At 37.6% G+C, this 18,873-nt stretch overlaps 1 protein-coding gene across 1 annotated transcript; it reads left to right on the top strand.

Moving 5' to 3' along the window:
* Nucleotides 1–762: 762 nt before the first annotated feature.
* LOC139960973 (glutamine--tRNA ligase-like) lies at nt 763–18,455 on the top strand. Its single transcript, XM_071959718.1, has 20 exons — nt 763–1,043; nt 1,524–1,671; nt 2,680–2,789; nt 3,487–3,562; nt 4,259–4,386; nt 5,000–5,144; nt 5,975–6,060; nt 6,415–6,501; nt 7,113–7,291; nt 8,080–8,188; nt 8,862–8,992; nt 9,571–9,663; nt 10,465–10,602; nt 11,265–11,352; nt 11,512–11,655; nt 12,715–12,819; nt 14,983–15,203; nt 16,029–16,095; nt 16,371–16,496; nt 17,490–18,455. The coding sequence occupies exons 1-20, from the start codon at nt 921–923 to the stop codon at nt 17,538–17,540; spliced, it is 2,355 nt and encodes a 784-aa protein (XP_071815819.1). The 5' UTR covers nt 763–920; the 3' UTR covers nt 17,541–18,455.
* Nucleotides 18,456–18,873: the final 418 nt, after the last annotated feature.

The raw sequence follows: 18,873 nt of genomic DNA, 5'->3' as shown, positions 1-18,873 counted from the left end.
AGTGAGAGAATCATCCAATCAGTGTTTCTTGTTGTAGTTTACAGCAGCTCGCTTCGCTTTCTACAGGGTTTCTTTAGTAGGCTTCCATTTGAAACAGGAAACAGTGGACTATGGGTACTGTGACTTCATGGCTATAGTATGCTAGATATAGTCCCGTCAAGCTTGAGACTTGACCGACTGTCTGTCTTGTTCTTGCGAACTACACTGAATAGCCTTTCCTGTTCAGCGTTACTGTGGGGAATTACTAAGCATAGGACTAATTGTTGGCTATTTTCAGAAATGTCGCAAGTGTAGAACATAGAAAAACCGGGAGAATAGAATATGAAACCGTGAGGCCGGGAGATTCGGGTAAAAACCGGGAGTCTCCCGGTAAAACCGGGAGAGTTGACAGGTATGATGATGGCACCACCACATTCCAGCACTCCAAGGGTGTAAGTGGACTATTCTGGTAAGGACAGTTTATATTAAAAATAATATAGAAAATATATTTCATGTAGAACCCTTTTTAGCCTGTAGCCATAAACGAGTCACATTGTTTACCACCAGATTATCCATTGAGAGATCGTAGTTTTGGACAAACGGGAAGGGGGAAGTCCCTAAAGATGACCATTATATTAACGGATGACAGTTGAGAACTGTACCCTGAAAGAAAACCACTTAATCACGTACAGTAATAGTATCAGTAATGCAATGAACATGACACCCACAGGCTTCCGTCTTATTCACATGTGCTGACTCTTGCATCATTTGTGCTAGATGCACGATTAACGATATACTACACATGATATTGATTGGTTAGGGTAGCCTATGTAGGCCTAGATAGAAATCCTACGTAAACGTCCACACACTCACCTAGTCCTTTATGTCTGGTTGACAGGGAAAGAAGATTTCGTACCTTTGCAGTGACCCAAAGCACAAAAATGCCAGAAGGAGACGATTCAATTCTGAAGTTATTTGTTTCCATTGGTCTCAATGAACAGAAAGCAAAAGAAACTCTAAAAAATGAAGCATTAGCTAATGATCTACAAGCGTTGATATCAGAGGTAAGCACCAATCCATGATCTAGGCAGAGTTGTTACAGTTCACAGACTGTAGGCCAGACTTAGCTACAGCCAAGAGTGATGAATGTTTGACAATCTGTATGCAATGTCTAATGTTAACTTTATCCTAATGTCTGATCCTAATGTCAAGGCATATGCAATGCATGTCGTTAAAATAACGTGATCAGACATCCCTTATCCTGTAGCCAGTCCATGGATTTCCATGTACCATCCCCAGGTTGAAACTTTACCAGGCATGCTGCCCCTGGATTTCATGTACTCTTCCCAGCTGATTACACTGTACCCCTGCCCTATTTGCTGATTGTGTACAAAGGACCTGCATAATGTAAGCTTCACCTATATGAGAAATATTTTACAAAGTTTATTAGCTATACCCTTAAATCCAATTAAAAGTGTTAATAATGTATAAGTTGTACATTGAGATACCCAAAATTTCAATCTTTTCCATCTATCTACAATCAGGCGCAAAAGCTTAAAGGAGGTGATTTGGACAAATCTGTCGGGACGCTGCTGTATCACGTCGCAACAAGACTTAAGAATAAGAAACGCCAGAGCTTTCTCCTTGGTTACCTAGTTGGAGAGAAAATTGTCAGTGAGCCTCAACTGACAGGTATGATTAAAATGTCACACGGGTAGCCAGTGTTAGTTCTCATATGAGACCGTGTGTTTTGGGAATGAGTGTAAAGCTGGGGAGTAGTGGCGTACCTGACCAACTCTATCATGCCTCCCTTCACAACATAATTACTAAGCGATCAATTTATAAAACACATTAATAATGGTTCAGCTTGTACAGAGTTGTTAGGCGTATTGCAGAACAAGTTCTGTTTAATTGAGTGGGTTATTTGAAGTTTACAAATTGGGTAATGGGCCTCATAATTTCAAGACTGAGCTCATTTGATTTGATATACATCTGCACAACGTCAACAAGTGTAACTAATTTTGTCAAGCAGGGTAGGATATGGCTGATGGGCTTACACAAAGGTGAAGACTTATATTCTGGACATTGGCTTAAGGGCACCATGTTTCAGTGGCTGGTTGGTCATAGCACTTGTCAATAGTGTTAGGTGATTAACCTTAGAAACCTGATGACCTCTGTATGTGAAACGTAATTAGCCATTACAGTTAATTGACCGAGTTGTGAGTATATTGAAGACAAAACTCAATCCTTGCTGTGGCTGTTAGTTACAAAAAGTTTGGTTACAAGATGGTCAAGATAACCATGCAGATATATGCTTGCCTTTCTTGCGGGGTGGGTGGGGAGGGGGGGGGAGAGAAGAGGCTTTTATCTGAAGTGGGAGTAGGGAGCACAAAATTAACAAGCAGTGGGACTCGTGGGATTGATTTGATGGAGAAAACCATAAAATAAACTAAAAACTTTATGCAAATATGAACCTTCTGTGAATTCTTCACAACTTTTTCAAATGTGGAAAGGATACTTTTTTCATTGCCAGCGAGAACACAGCGCTTCTTATCAATGGACACTTTGTTGCAGGTTTTTCACATAAGGAAGGGGAAAAAGATTCCCCCCACCCTCCCACCCCCTTCCCGACGCTAAGAAATGTGAATGGAAATATCAATGTATTATGAAAGTAATTTTTTTTCCCTTCCACTTTACCAGCTGCTCTTGACTTTTTCAAGTCTAATCCTGTTGACCCTGTTGACACTTCTACATTTGAAGCATCTTGTGGTGTTGGAGTAACTGTCAGTCCAGAGGACATTGAGGATGGGGTAAGTCTGAGACTCCCTGATCCATAAAAAAAAGAAATGGAAATTTGTCTTTGAAATTAAATTTTCTCGTTACTGTTGGATGAGTGTGGTGTTTGAACAGATGGGGTAGGGGTAGGGCATGGGACTGGCTGTGTGGCTGACGTTGATCTCATTTCGGGTAGGGTAAGAGTTTCATTCTCCTGGACATTATGTTATGTGGGTGGTATGATCGTATGGTTCAGGAAATGCATATTACGGACGAGTCAAAACAGCTGCAGGTGTTCCATGTCCTAGTCTGAGGTCACAACAAAAGCAAGCTTTCTCTTTGGCACATGGAGCCACTTCCCTAGAAAATATCAGAGACAACGTTTTCTCAAGTTTTATGTAGGCTGTGAGTGATATGCTCAACTTTATACCCAGCTTATAAGCTTATGCAGCTGGTATGGTCAAGTATGAAAATTGATTGTAATATCGTATATTCTGATGTTTCATTAATTTACAGTAGAAGAAGAGTTTTGACTCGACCGTTTGTGGTAAACACCGAACGGCATACGCAAGTTTCCTTTTTGGTTTGGCAGTTTTAAGATATGATATCACTTGTGCAGCAGGCATCTTCTTAAACGGGAATACTAGTTATTTCAAAATCTATTAATATCTTCCATTAATTTTGTTAATAATGAAGTGTCGATTTGTAAATATGGATCCTACTGTATTTCAGGTGGAGAGTGTAATTCAGAAGCACAAAGATGGATTACTGGAGAAGAGATACCATTATAACATGGGTGTCATCATGGGTAAGCCACACTTGAAGAATTCAAACAGAAATGCTTTAGGAATGATCGGTTAGGGGTTGTCCAATGATTTGAAAATGATGACATTCCTGTTTGGACAATCGCACGTTACCTTGAGCATGTCCGAGGGATGATATGGTTGTTTACAGTAAGATTTTCAAGAACGATCAAGTCGTATTTTCCATTACGTGTTACTAGTAGAGGGCAATTCAATTTTGTGGTTTGGGCATTAATCCTAAAGTGTTGTTTGATTGATGAAACTTTACCAATCTTTCTTTCGACAAAAAAAAGGGGGTGGGGTGGGGGAGGGAAGTAAAAAAAAAAATTAAGGGGTGAGGTGGGTTAGTCAAATGGTCTATGAAATGTCTACAAAGTGTGAAAAAGTTTAAGTGCTTTGCATATATTACTACTTTAGAGAGAAATGACACATTTTCCAGTCATGTTTTTAATTCACATGACTTTCAAAATACTTCTACAAGTCTTTCAAATGCTTCCAGGGTCGTAATCTCTAATCCGTCTCTTCTGTCTACGCTAAACAATTTTTTTTTTTGCGTTCATCTCCTACGGAGACATCAGTGCTCTAGAGTTTAGTATTGTCTACATCTTTCATCGCCTTGGTTTTTTCGTTTGCACGTGTGCGATTCTGTTACTCTGGAAACGAGGACTAACTTTTGAGCGTGTTTCTGATTTTTGTAAAAGGAGAAGTACGGAAGCAGCTGAAATGGGCGGATGGGAAGGCTATCAAGAACGAGGTTGACATGCAGGTTTTAGATCTCCTGGGACCAAAGACAGCAGAAGATATGGAGAAACCGGCCAAGAAAGCAAAGGTATTGAGAATAGAGTCGGTGGTTTACTTAAGGCCACCGAGAAGTATTATGCTTGCAGGTTACTTTCCGGTACCAATTCCATTTTTGGAGGAATAACCCTGTCAACTGAGCAGAAGGAAGTGGCTGAAAAATTCAAGTCTAGCTTAGATCTATCCATACCATTAAGGACGTAGCTTGCAGAAGCAGCGCATGGAGCAATTTGTGGAAACTTTGTACTTTGAAAGTAATATCATCATTGAAAACTGTGATTATATAAGTCAGGCCTGTTCGTGAAAAGAAAGAGTTAAGCAATATTTTCGACAGTGGTTTTTACGATAAACAAGGGATGCATCTTTTAGTGTGGGGGTTAATCCCATCTTTACAGAAATTATAGCATACACCCAAAGTAAGTTTGAAGATATGATAAAAAAAAAAAAAGATCACCCAAGACACCTACCCGTAGCTTTTTCATCACTCAAAGATTCATTTCAGTGGATTCTTTGACAAATTTCAGGTCTTGAATATTCCAGGCTATTTACAAGTGATAAAAAAAAGACAAGTGAAAAGGACAAAAAAAACCTATCCTAGTTTATATCAACGATGGTTTCTTTGTGTTTCTGTGTTGAATATTCAGGAACCCAAACAGGGAAAGGGAAAATCTAAAGAAGAGAAGAGAGAGGCGGAGAGTGAGAAGGAAAAAGAGTCACCGGCGGAGGAGGAGAAGAGTTACGAGAACATGAACCAGCTGATGGGAGAGGCTTTAAGATTCCACAAAACAGGTACGTGGTTAATTACCACCATCGTGCAGATGTTATGGCAATATTTAAAAGTGGTGGTAGGGTATTGTAGAGAGGCAGGGGGAAGGGGGAGGGGGGGTTATAGTGAGGACAGCCAAACCACTGTACAGAAGGAAAACTTGCAGGGATACTATAATGTCCAATAAGAAAGAAGTAACTCTTCACAAAAGAGAAAAGAGAATGAATTCTGTAAAGAAGATGAAAATGACACGTTATGGGTAAACATCCTTATTTTCTTAGAACGTTTATGTATAATAAAAAAAAAGAGACTTCAGATAATTCTAAAAGCTAATATAATTTTTTGTTGAAATAACGATATTGCTGTTTATGTTCTTTTTTTGGAGTCTCACATACTATAACTTTGCAGACAACTTTTGCCCCGTCTTAATGTACTGTTGCTAAGTTGATGTAACCGTGACAACAGTGGTGTCTAAAATTACACATGTATTTGAGTTTGTTTCGATAGTTAATCATCCAAGTATGGATTTGCACAGACGACAACCCAAGTGTTATATAGAGCGCATTGAAAATCGTAAATCAAATTTATGAATAAGAAAGTTTTAAACAAAATGTTGGTATGGTAATATATATAATTATAAAGTTAGAGGACCTGTCATATTTGTTCTTATTGGGATCGTTCTCAGTCGCAGACTACGACAGACAGATGGGGCGAACACGATGATTAGGAAACTGTACATGTGACTAGAAGTGGATATTCTTGACCGTGTGACCGTTTCTTTTGCTGCATTGAATTTTATTTAATATTTGTACAAAAAGAAAACATTATTTCAAGGTGTTTTTTCTTTGAACAGGAGAGAATTATACCACAGAGGGTTACGTAGTGACCCCAATGACCATGGAACTCATGAAGGAGCATCTAAACTTTACCGGCGGTCAGGTAAATATGATTGGAAACGCAAAGTCTCAAGTTATCTGGCTCCGCAATTGCAATTTGTGTTTTCATTGATCTCGTTTTGATGTGAGAAATCAGAACCTTTGGTCTTGATTCGCACTACCCATCGTATTTATGACGAAGTGTCTAACAGTGAAACGTTATTAGTTTAATATATAGTTGGCCCTTTTTTTTAAATTTACCCTGTGTTTGAGTCATTGGGCCATTTCCAACACTAGTCATAGGTGATTTCGATAAGTCAAGACCATGAACTAATGAATCTGGACAAGACAATTGGTAGTCGAAAATTCAGTCAACGTGAATACTAACGGAAGGAAATTTTCACTTTCGTATTTTTAGGTTCGGACGAGATTCCCCCCGGAGCCTAACGGTATTCTTCATATTGGACACGCAAAAGCTATCAACTTTAATTTTGGATATGCAAAGGTTTGTTGAAGAATTGTTTTACTCTTTGTGCCCCCTCATTTCCATTTAACATATTTAGTTTGTCCCATTTCAGCAGTCTGCTTTCATTGTACATTCTCATTGACTTAACTGGAATGGGTTAAGATGTATGGAAGTGAATGGTCCTGCATTTTCTTGAACCTTGATTACAAAGTACTTTGTTTTGATCAGCAATTTGTTCTAAAAATCATCCATTTCACAGAAATTATTGACAAATTGGGTTCTAGAGGAAATAAGAGGTGTACCGCAAACCATCTGATGCAACACAGTTTTTGCTCACTCCCCATCCACACCCCCTCCACTTCCCTTCCCCCTCCCCCAAGTAAACTTAGGCTATATATATGGTTTCCTTCACTTGTGAAACATCTTTCTCTGACTAACACTTTTGTTGCATCCAAACAACCGTCTTTCAAGTATAACCAATTCATTCATTCAAAGTCGACTGCAAAAATTTGTGAAACTTACGAACGAGTCGTAAACGTTTTATCAAATTTAATGTTCGGTACGTTTATTTGAGCCCTGTCTTGTTATGCCAGTAAAATGCTAGCTTCCCAGTTTTCTCATGCCAGATTTTTTCTTGACCGTCTCTTCAGGCGCACAACGGTATTTGCTATCTACGATACGACGACACCAATCCGGAGAAGGAAGAGGAGAAATTCTTCCATGGAATCAGCGACATGGTCGAGTGGCTCGGGTACAAGCCTTACCAGGTCACCCACTCTTCCGATTACTTCCAGGAGCTGTACGACTATGCCGTGGAACTGATCAAAAGGTCCGTTGCTCTCCTCTGATCGCTGGGAAAATTATTTGTTACCGTTTTTCATCTCTGTACTTGAGCAAACACATCTAAGTCAAGTTTGGAAAAATTATGTGTACAAATACTTAGAAGATAATGAAAATGTACATTAAGTTAGTACTATTAATTGTTTCTATTGGAGAGAAAATCACAAATTTATAACATTTATCTGTCATGGTTATGGTAATTCTATGGAGTCGTCGATCATGCCAATCAACTTCCTTTCAGCATGATCTTTCCTTTTACCTCAACCCATTTCTCCCATCTCTCTCTAACTCCACCATATTTGCACCTCAAATAAAGATTTGTCATTGATAGCCGTGTAGAACAATTGTGCCTAAATGGTGATAAAGTTATTTCTATGCCTGGTCTCCTAGACTTGTTTTGTTTACTGTCTAACCTTGTTTTCTGTGTTCAAAACTTGTTTGTTGGAGCTGTTAGTTGTTAAGTTCACAAAATTCTCTAAAATTTAAGTGACTTTACCTTGGAGAAAGTCGACCCCTTTACCTCTAAAAGTCAGAGACACAACTTTTCGACAGTTAAAAGACACAACTTATTTGACACTTTTTCGTTTCTTTCGTGGAGGGAATGTTACATAGATTTTCTCCAAAAATAGGCGAGTATTTAGTTTTGCTTCTGTTTTGTCGCGTAGTCTCATACTGTAATTGGAATGAATCAAAGATTACTGCATGATCTGATAGCTAAGTGGTCTGTCGGGTGGTCATTTCAATATTCATATCAACTGATTCTAATCGTCTGTCTAGGAATCTTGCCTACGTGTGTCACATGAAGGCCGACGAGATGAAAGGTTTCACTACGCCAGACTCTCCTTGGCGGGATCGCCCTGTGGAGGAATCCCTGCGGTTATTTGAGGTTAGTGCTGAGACATGTTGAATATTCAGGAATTATTATATTACCACTTTGCATATTCATGTGCACATTGATGCCAGCCAATTGGGACGATTTCTTAATTCTAATACCTCTTTAAACTGTACTCAAATATCATCAGCTCTCAAAGCCCTGGTATTGACAGTACAAACAGTTCCTAACCTTGATCTGATAGAAACGTGATATTCATACTGCTCGTACTGACAATACGAGTGCTCTGAAGCGGGACATGCCACTACAGTATAGCAAAAAATTGTCTCAACTTGGTGATGATGCAATTCTTATGAAAGATTTTACTACTTTTTTTCTTGATTCTAATTCAGTCCCACAGTTTTCATTTAGCCATTGATGTCATATTAGCCATGGTATATTCACCCTACCCCACCATATTGCACCCCACTGAGCCTACAATCCACATCTCTAGGCAATACTCAGGATAGGGTTTTTTAGAACACCTGTCACAAGAGTAACATCTGTGTGCACAACAGATCCGACTTTATACCGTCGCACGGTTTAACTGCAATCGACGAATCCGTTTTTGATATGTCTTGCGTGCATTAAAAAGCTCACTCTTCATAAAAAGCAATAGATTGCTTGTCAAAGACCTATATCACAAGAAATCAAAAGAAAAGCTGTGACTGTTATACTTTTTGCATAGGACATGAAGAAGGGTAAGTTCAATGAGGGTGAGGCCACCCTGAGGATGAAGACAATGCTGGAGGAGGGGAAGAAGGATCCTGTGGCGTACCGGATCAAGTTCACAGCCCACCCAAAGTCAGGAGATGAATGGTAAGCTAGGACTTCTGAGTAAAAACCTCTTTAACACAGATTATTTGTATTTCAGTCCTGTATTGTCAAGAAGATCTTTCTCACTTTTAGAAATGATGGAAACGGCAATCACAATTGTAGTATTTGTCACAGGAAGATGTGCTCATGCTGTGTTACCAGCTTTAGCCAAAAGAGCATATTTTGGATAATTCTAATGAGGAAAAAATAAAGTACCTACAGCTATGATACAACAGGGCATGGTTGGGGTTCATACAGTGGGAGCAAAGAGTACTGGTGGAAAGACCATATTTCATATGAAGGAAATTAAAAGTTGAAATACTAATTGGCCTTTTCAATCACATTGTGCTTGTTGCCATGGCAATACATATCCGTCTGTCCAATTCAGTTGAATGGCTAATACAAGCAGATTGTTTGATCGATGTTCATCTGAGTTGTCCAGGTTCATTGCACATATACTTGTTGCATACACAGTAGATAGGTCAAAGGTCATTTGGGGTCGAGGGAAGTTCAGGTAATGAAATGATATGCTATATATGAAAGCTCAATTAAGGTAAATTTTTGTTCTTTTCGCCCTGTAGGTGTATCTATCCTACCTATGATTATACACATTGTTTGTGTGACTCATTGGAACATATCACTCACTCACTCTGTACCAAAGAGTTCCAGTCAAGGTGAGTTTAGTTAGTGTGTCAAATAAACATTTCTCTACTGGCATTTTCTGATATATAAAAATGACAACCAAAGGCTCAGTCGATGATCGACAGGTTTCACTAGTAAGACACACTCTGCAGACATGCAAGAAGCAATGGATTGATAAAAGAGGAACTTTTTTACTTTAATGCATCTACAATACCAGTCTGCCATATCCTATACTAAACCCACGCTTCCAAAATAGGTCCCCAATCCAATGTGCCTGTGTGCCGGGTAATGACAAACAAAAAGAAATTGATAAATAATATGTTGTTTACAATGGAATCTAGCATCCCTGGCATATAAGAATGAAGGGCAGAAGCTGTCATTAACTAGTAAGGCTAATGTATTAAATTTCCACCATCTTGCAGACTTAAAATTTGCATGGAACTTTGCACTATTACTTGAGGCTATCTAGTGGGCATGTGATTATTTCTCTTAAATAAATGATATGCAACCATCTTCTTGTAGGGATGACCGCATTAGTACGCTTGCATTTGTTTTGAGACAAGATAAGTTTGGGGTTTAAATTAATCATGCCCACTTTGGTCATGATGTAACCATGGGAACAGAATAGCTTGGAGGTTTGCCCGCCCAAAATACAGCGGTCCTGCATTAGCCGTCTCGACACAGAGTGTGAACATTTCGCCATTATTTTTTCTCAGACTATTTTAGCTCTCTCTTTGCTCGAACCAGAATTAAAATGATAATGAAAAATCTAGGAGTAAGATGTCAAAAACAGAAGCATTTTTAAACATTTTTTGTTTTTTCCGTCGGTACAGACGTTCGTCTTACTACTGGCTGTGCAACTCGCTGGACGTATACTGTCCGGTCCAGTGGGAGTACGGAAGACTCAATATGAATTACACGGTCGTGTCCAAGAGAAAAATTGCAAAGCTCATCAACGAAGGCATTGTGCAGTAAGTAGTCAACTACAGAACTGTGCTCCATAACTCTCTTAGGGTACAGTGGGCTCATAGACGTGACTGCTATCCACAGCTAGTGACCCATGCTAAGAAAAATCTCACCAAAATTGTCTGAATGTTACTCAAAGTGAAAACTGTAATGGACCAAAATGGAGACATCATTTCAGATGTTTTCAATTAATGACCTTTTATAGGGATTGATAGCTATCTAATTATGAATGATTCCATTCAGTTCTCATTAGTCTGTTGCCAGGGTACCCTAGGCAGTACACATAAGCAAAAAGCAAACTGTTTATTCTTTTTTGTGGAAATGAAACATATCTCATCGAGCTAATTTACTGCATTGTAAAAGAGCATCGATTTCGTTTCAAAATTCACCCAAAAATGGATTCTTTAAAGAGACATTTGCATTCAGGTAAAATATTCTAAATGGCAGCCCCAAGAATAGTTTCTGTCGCTAACCAGACTAATATATCTGGCCCTGAGTTGAAGTGGATCACTACCAACCCACTACCAACCAATGCCTCTGATACATATACAGTGTGTGGGAGGCCTATTATTAACTTGTGTAAAATATTTTTTGCTACTAGTGTCAATGTGTCTATCATCTTGTATGCATGATCAGTTAATAACTAATATTATTTTGTTCTTCACAGAGATTGGGATGATCCTAGATTATTCACACTCACAGCCCTCAGAAGGAGGGGATTTCCACCCGAGGCTATAAATAACTTCTGCGCAAAGGTAAGCAAAGTTTGTTGCTGGAATTGTGGTCTCTTATGGCCTGTTGAAGATCTTTTTTTGCACATGCATATGTCATATCAAGCCATTGCCTGATAGTAAGTTCCTCTGGAATTGTTGTTTTCTGATTGTATGTTGCTCTACTCTCCCATTTATTATCAGATTGGGGTTACCATGTCTCTGGTGACCTTTGACCCTGGGATGCTGGAAGCCTGCGTCAGAGATATCCTCAATAACTCCGCCCCAAGAGCGATGGCAGTATTACATCCGATCAAAGTTATTATAAAGAATTTCCCAGGTACAAAGGTAAGTTTGCTTTGGAGTTAATATTTGTTTGGAAGACAATGTCATAATATGTGCAATTCAGTGCAATATATATTACATTGAAAAACAAATTCATGCAGCAACTTCCAATAGTATGCAGCACTGCACTGTACCACACAGCACCTGACCATACCGAATTATACTGTACAGGAACATTCCGTACTAGATTATACCATACTGCACCATACCACATCGCATGGTATCATACCATACAGTACCATTCCCTTCCATGACGTACCATACCTCACTGTAACACGACAGACTACCATACCATACTCTAAGTACCAGATAGTACCTGACCATACCGAATTATACCATACAATAACATACTATAATATACCATACTGCGCCATACCATATCGTATCATATCATGTCATACCATACAGTACCGTTCCCTAACATAACGTACCATACCCTCACTGTAACACACCAGACTGTACCATACCATACAGAACCATACCATACTGTAAGTACCACACAGTGCCTGACCATCCCGCATTTACCATACAGTATTACATACCATACTATATTATAAAATACTGCACCATACCATATCGTATCATATCATACCACACAGACCATTCCCTGTCATAAGGTACCATATATGTGAGTACCATTCTGTTCCATACCATACAGTTACCATACATTAAATACAATACTATATCATGCTATCATTTACTACATTACACACTACACCATGTGAATATTTCTTAAGGTTAACCTCACATTGTTTCAGTATGTGGTGCAGTATGTAGCTGCTCTTGTTGAAAGCATTTATGATATTTTTGGATTTCTAGGGGGGCCAAGGCTTTAATTTTACAGATGTGCCGTAATAACTTTTTTATTTTAATCTATAGTTAGAAATTTCTGTCTCAGTTGAAGATCACTAAGACAAGCATATCTCAACTCAAGATGCAGGTAATCTATCGATCGGATTGGTAAAAATCTTCTTTATTTTCAATTTTTACAGAAAGTCACAGTATTTGCACAGCATTTATAACAAGGTAATCCCAATTTTTGGTGGTTTTGTTTTTTCACAGGGTAAGGAAATTGATGTACCAAATATACCTCATGACGAAAGCAAGGGAACCCACAAAGTGCCATTTAGCTCGGTCATTTACATAGAAAGGTCGGACTTTTCCGAGGTACGTCTTTAAAGATACTTTTTGCTCTCTCAAATGATCCTTTCAGAAAAATTAGAAGATGAATTAAGGCACAAAATTAACTTTGGTAGGTTAAGTAGACTTTAAAAAGTACACTGATCTATCATCTGGGGATCATCAATAAAAATGGCTGGACTACAATAGTCTAACACATAGACCTCTAGGGTCCTTTCTTCAGATGCAACACAAAACTTAACATCCTTGCGTTAAAAATTTGGCGAGGACAAGTGGTGTCAAATGACATCCCAAGGTGTGCTCTGTTGTTGACATGAAGTTAAAAGAACTTGTTTTGGGTAATGTATAAGAATTAAGAAAACACTGGGTTAACAATAACATTAAGCCTCATACTGAGGTGCCAAGGTCATCTTCAATTTACTCTTAAAGGAGCATTGAAAATGAATATCTCAAAGTCAAGAATAGCTAGAGAGACGTTATTTTCGTTGGGCTATGAAGATTGTAAAAAACATTTTGCCTAAATTTCTCTTTCAATTAGAAACATTTTGCATATCACAAAATAATCTGACACGTTGGAATCCATGACACATTTTCTTGAATATGAAAATGTTCCCTTATCATGCGGCTTGTACAATATTTCCCTTCCCCCCCCCCCCCGTATCATTTGAAGTATATTAAGGATTTTTTTTTTCCGTTACAAATCATCATTAGCATGACTTTAGTGTCAAAAGAAGCAATATGCCAAGCCGGAAGTCAATTGGGTACTCGCTTCGAAGCTTCCATTGGCCTCCTAACCCTTGGGATTTAATCAACTAAAATATAATGAACTAATTATCAATATTTCATGAAAGTAAATCTTGGAGGGGGTCTCGTTGGGAATTCCATTTTACAGAGTTCCGGTTATAAAATAGCCCACAGAAAAGTGATTTTAATGTTCATAGTTACATTACAACCACCTGTTTCCCTTAGATATGGTAACTGTTAAGTTTTGTATTTGTAAGTTCATATGATTGAATGGTAGGAACCCCCACAAATCTATAAATGGATGTGCTGCTTACCGAAAGGTTGTGCCAGTCGTAAAGCGTTTTCTTGCAAAAAAAGCTAGCTACCAATATTGCTAGAAAGTTAGGTCAAATGGTCATGAGTGCCCAAAGGGCACAACTAGCCATTTTTACTACCACCCTCAAGAAACTTACCTCCCGGAGATGTTTGTGTGATCGATCTCTTGAAAGTCTTTGGATCAGTTTTGAGTTTTACCAGCTCCAAGATAGCACTTTTGAAAACCTTTTTGAGCAATTTTTTTTTCAAACAATTGTATGCAGTAAATATTGATGAGCCAGAGCATGTGATGTAAGCACAGTGACTTGCACTCTCTTTTTTTTGGTCAAAATTGAGCAGCCATTTGATCGAGCTTGTAAATATAATAATCTGCTTAAGTTTTAGGGGAAAGTACCCAACTTTTTAACGAAGAATAGAACTTGTTTTGGCAAATTTTTAGCAGCTATTAGCATGTTACAAATAGTGATATTTATAATATACTACATCCTGAAGCCTTGAACTCGTTAGCTCATTTCTGAATAGAGATGGCTGTTTGAAGCCAATTATTAATCTGGTTTGCAACCAATATCTATAGTTGGCCAGTCGGGAGGCCAAAACTCAGTGTGAGGTAATTGTTTGCTTTCAAAAAATATTTTAATGATCATTCATCATTTGTTGATTAAGTGTTTTGTTGAATAACCGTTTTGTTGATTATGCCATGAATCTGTGAAGTAAGTTGTTGTTACTTTTTAAAAAAAATTATTATTATTATTATTGTTAAGTGTCTACTTCATGTAAATAATGTTGTAACAAGATTTGTGTGATAAAGGAATTTGAAAAGTTTTACGTAAAGTTAAAAGTAAATTTCCAGTTCATTCTGTGATAATGTCACTCAGTCTGCTGTGTTGCCAGATACATAAAAAAAGGAAACACAAGGCTATTTACAATTGGGCATCATTTACAGGCTTTTCAAATTTGTAGAAGCTTTAGGTAGATATTTGACTTATCATGCAATATTTGGTGAATAATGCAGAGAACTTGCCTGATCAGTTTATTTCAATGATTCAGTCATTCAGCTCTTCCGTCTAATGGTCTCCTCAAAGACAACTTATTTCTCATCTTGTTTATACGTTTGGTTTACTTTCGACCCAGAACCCTGAGAAGGGATACAGGAGACTTACCCCAGCTCAGCACGTCGGTCTTAAGCACGCGGGATACGCCCTCAACGTCGAGAAGGTGGTCAGGGACTCCTCTGGTCAGGTCACGACCCTGGAAGCAAACCTAGCGGAATTAAATCAAGAAAATAAACCAAAGGCCTTTATTCATTGGGTGTCGGATCCGATCAAGTGTGAAGTTAGAATCTATGACAGACTGTAAGTATATATGGGTCATTCTTTCATTTTGATAAGTTAATTGTGAAACTAATTGAGTAACATTTTCTTGAGAAACATTGTCCCTAAAGGTTCAATGTTCTGTTAAGTACAAGATACACATAGAGGCAGAAATACTTGCATTTCAAAACAAAAAAAGGAAGGGTAGAATAGAAGCAAAAAATAAGGACGAAATATGACAGAAATCATTTGAGTGTATTGCCAAAGTTTGGTATCGATGTAATGTGTATATTGCTGTCTGGAGGTGATGTTAAAAACAGAAATAGTCAAAACACCTTGAATAATCTAGGATTTCTCATTGTTTTTTATAATTTCATTCTTTGTTGTTGAGTTGTGTGAAGCCTTTCATGAAGTAAGTACTATTTTAAGTGATGTGTTTGCTTGTGTTTTGTTTTAATCTCAAGTCTCCTTGACGGCATGAAAGAGAAAGTGGATTTAAAATAATAATAGAAAAAGAGATTTCAAATATGTCAAAAAACAAATGGTTTCATAGAATACCTGGCATTAATTTTTGTAACAAAAATGAGGCGATGCAAAGGCGAACTATCTTAGACTTGCATATGAGTTAGACCTGTTATGAAGCTAGAATACCACAGATATATGCATGGATAGCTGGATCAGCTGCAGCTAACATTAAGTGTCGTCTGCCAATTTCATTCACAAATGTAATACAAATATTTCTTGACTCGACCTCAACATTCTAGTCCAAGTAGATATCTGTGTTCTTTTGTAGCATTTTATGTTTTCGTTTAGAGAATTTATTTCTTCATTTAGAACACTACATTCCTTTAATTTTCCGTCCTTCAGATTCAAGCACAAGAACCCAGAGGATCCGAGTGAAGTCCCTGGTGGTTTCATCACAGATTGTAATGTGGTAGGATATTTGGCCTAACTTTCCGGTTTTGTCGGTCATTCTGTAATACCAAAATGCTTAAAAATGGTACCTTTCATGGTTTTTTATTTAAATTCTGACATTATTATTCATAAGTGGTGGCTACTCTTTCAGGAAGTGGAGGTCAGAGGTCATTCATAGGTATTATTTGGCTTAATTTTAATAACAAAGTTAAGCTGGAAGTCATCATGCCCGCTTGTATTTGTTTTGTATTACACTTTCTAGTAAGGTTCTCTTTTTGTTGTTGTATTTTGCAGGATTCTTTGGATGCCATCTCTGAAGCCTTAGTAGATATCTCGGTCAAAGGAGCTAAAGTTCTTGATAGATTCCAGTTTGAAAGGATTGGGTACTTCACTGTAGATAAGGATACCACTAGCTCGAAGGTCATTATTATTTGTATTTTTATTTCAATTCTTTATAATACTGAATATCAGCTTCAAATATCCTACTTTTATGGAGCTGCAAATGCCAATTGATAGGCTGACTGTATGGAATTTTATTCTGTTAAGAGGCAGATTTTTTTTTCTTAGTGAAAAATGACACGAAAAGTTTAAATGGGTGACTTTATTTTTTATATACAATTTTATTTATATAGTCTTGATGTATTTGAGTCCAAAAGGAAAGAAACGAAAAAAGGTACATTTCAGCAACATTTCGGATTTCAAGTTGTTCACTATTTGAAATATGCTAAATCTCTACAATTCACCTTGAAGGCTAAACTGTTGACAATGTCAGCTTCTCAGCACAGGCCTGAGTGGGTAACATTAATCGATTGTTTTCATGAAAATCTAATATCCGGATGGAAACACTTTTCACTTCATATAAAACTATAAAGCATCCTTGGATGAAATTCAAGACCACATGCCCTCTACAAGTGTCTAATGAGGAACTGACCTGATGGTCTGTTTGTAAGACTGAGAAGTCCATGCAGCCACTTAAGCCGGCAACATACTGCCTAACTGACTGTGGCCTGACTCAACCTGACTCCCTTGCTTAGCTTGTTGTCACGGACCGCCAAACACTGCGAGACTGCCAGTCGGGAAAATGCTGATTCCCGACTAAGCCTTCACAGCTTACAACTGTCAAACTCTTGACCAGTGGTATTAAAGTAAGTCTTAATCACAAGCACACTGCCCGACCTGACTCATTTTCCATGTTACAACCTGTCGAGTTGAGTCGAGTGTTGATCAGCCGCAGGTGAGCCTTGTGACGAGCCTTGAATTGAACTCAGATATTTGAAGGAACATTTTCTCAACAGTGACCCTTATAATGAATACAGATTGTACTCCTTTTTCCTTCGCACCCTTTTGGGGGTTTTAAGTTGGAGAAAATATCCTTCCCTGAATCTCTGTACATATATTTGTTTTATTTTACAGCTGGTGTTCAACCGGACAGTACCCTTGAAGGAAGACGCAGGGAAGAATTGAATTTAGCCGTCACACACTTAAATCTTCAACTGTTTGATAAAGTTACATTTTGCCTGACATGAGTACCACAAACCATGAAGCTCAACAGACTGTTAATCTATGCTACCACTCGTCGTGTCGGTGTGTAGCCTAGCCGAAGATATCCGTCGTGAAGAGAATATTGATCCTTGATGTTCGTGTGAGGCGAGACTCGAGGGGGAAATTGTTTTGGCTTTGGAGGTTATCCGCAACCCACATGAGCAGAACGTTCGTCGCTTTTACAAATGGTACTGACCAAAGGAAAGATTTAGCGCCGGAAAAATGGAGGACAAAAGTAAGGAAAGGGCAAGGAGCAAAAAAAGAGTTGAGAAATAGTAGTACCTTCCATTGAGAAATCTAAAGACTGGTAATATTGAAATATTACAGCTGAGTGTTTTTGACTTCTTATTAAATTGATGTCCTCTAAAAATGCTTTATTAACATTCATCTACTTTTCAGGACTTTGCTTTGGATCTTAAAATCCATTTTTTTCTCGGTTTTGTTTTGTTTATTCTGAACAGATGTGTTTAGTTGTCTGGATGTACACCGATGTCAATGAGATTTTTTTATAAACACGCTCACCAAAGTTTAAGAATTCGCTTCGAGATTTCCACAGGGAAAAAAAAGTGACACAGAACGATGTATTAGGTTACTTTCTAGTGAGCTCCACTAAAATTTGACTTGTTTCTCTGATGGAATCCCATCGAAATCATATTTTGGGTCGGGTGTATGAATTTTTGTGTCGTACTGAACCAACCATGTGATATACACACATGAAATAACATTTTTCAATATCACTTAAGAGATGTTTACAACCATGATTTGACTACCCCATGATTAAACTATACACTGCTTTTATCTAAAACATACTGAAATCTTTGAGTCCCACAAGCTAAATGCCACATCCTGAATCATGTCTGCAAATTTTTAAAGATTATGCTATGATCATATAATATGATCATATTATAAGTATATTATGATCATATCATATGATCATATCATATCATATGATTAGATGATATGATTATACTTTGATTATATTATATGATCTAAATATGATCATATAATATGGTTATGCTATGATCATATTATATGATCATATGATATGATCATATAATATGATCATATTATTTGATTATACTTTGATTATATTATATGATCATATGATATGATCATATTATATGGTTATGCTATGATCATATTATATGATCATATGATATGATCATATAATATGATCATATTATTTGATTATACTTTGATTATATTATATGATCATATGATATGATCATATAATATGGTTATGCTATGATCATAT

Source organism: Apostichopus japonicus, chromosome 20 (genome assembly GCF_037975245.1).
Source record: "Apostichopus japonicus isolate 1M-3 chromosome 20, ASM3797524v1, whole genome shotgun sequence".
In the NCBI taxonomy this organism is placed as follows: Eukaryota; Metazoa; Echinodermata; class Holothuroidea; order Aspidochirotida; family Stichopodidae; genus Apostichopus; species Apostichopus japonicus.
This window is presented reverse-complemented; position numbering and strand designations above follow the sequence as displayed.

What these genes read in the sequence shown, in the direction of transcription:
- LOC139960973 (XM_071959718.1), top strand. Translation starts at nt 921, where the DNA reads ATGCCAGAAGGAGACGATTCAATTCTGAAGTTATTTGTTTCCATTGGT. An exon ending in AATCCCTGCGGTTATTTGAG is followed by an intron (nt 8,189 to 8,861) that starts GTTAGTGCTGAG and finishes CTTTTTGCATAG; the next exon opens with GACATGAAGAAGGGTAAGTT. An exon ending in ATCAACGAAGGCATTGTGCA is followed by an intron (nt 10,603 to 11,264) that starts GTAAGTAGTCAA and finishes TGTTCTTCACAG; the next exon opens with AGATTGGGATGATCCTAGAT.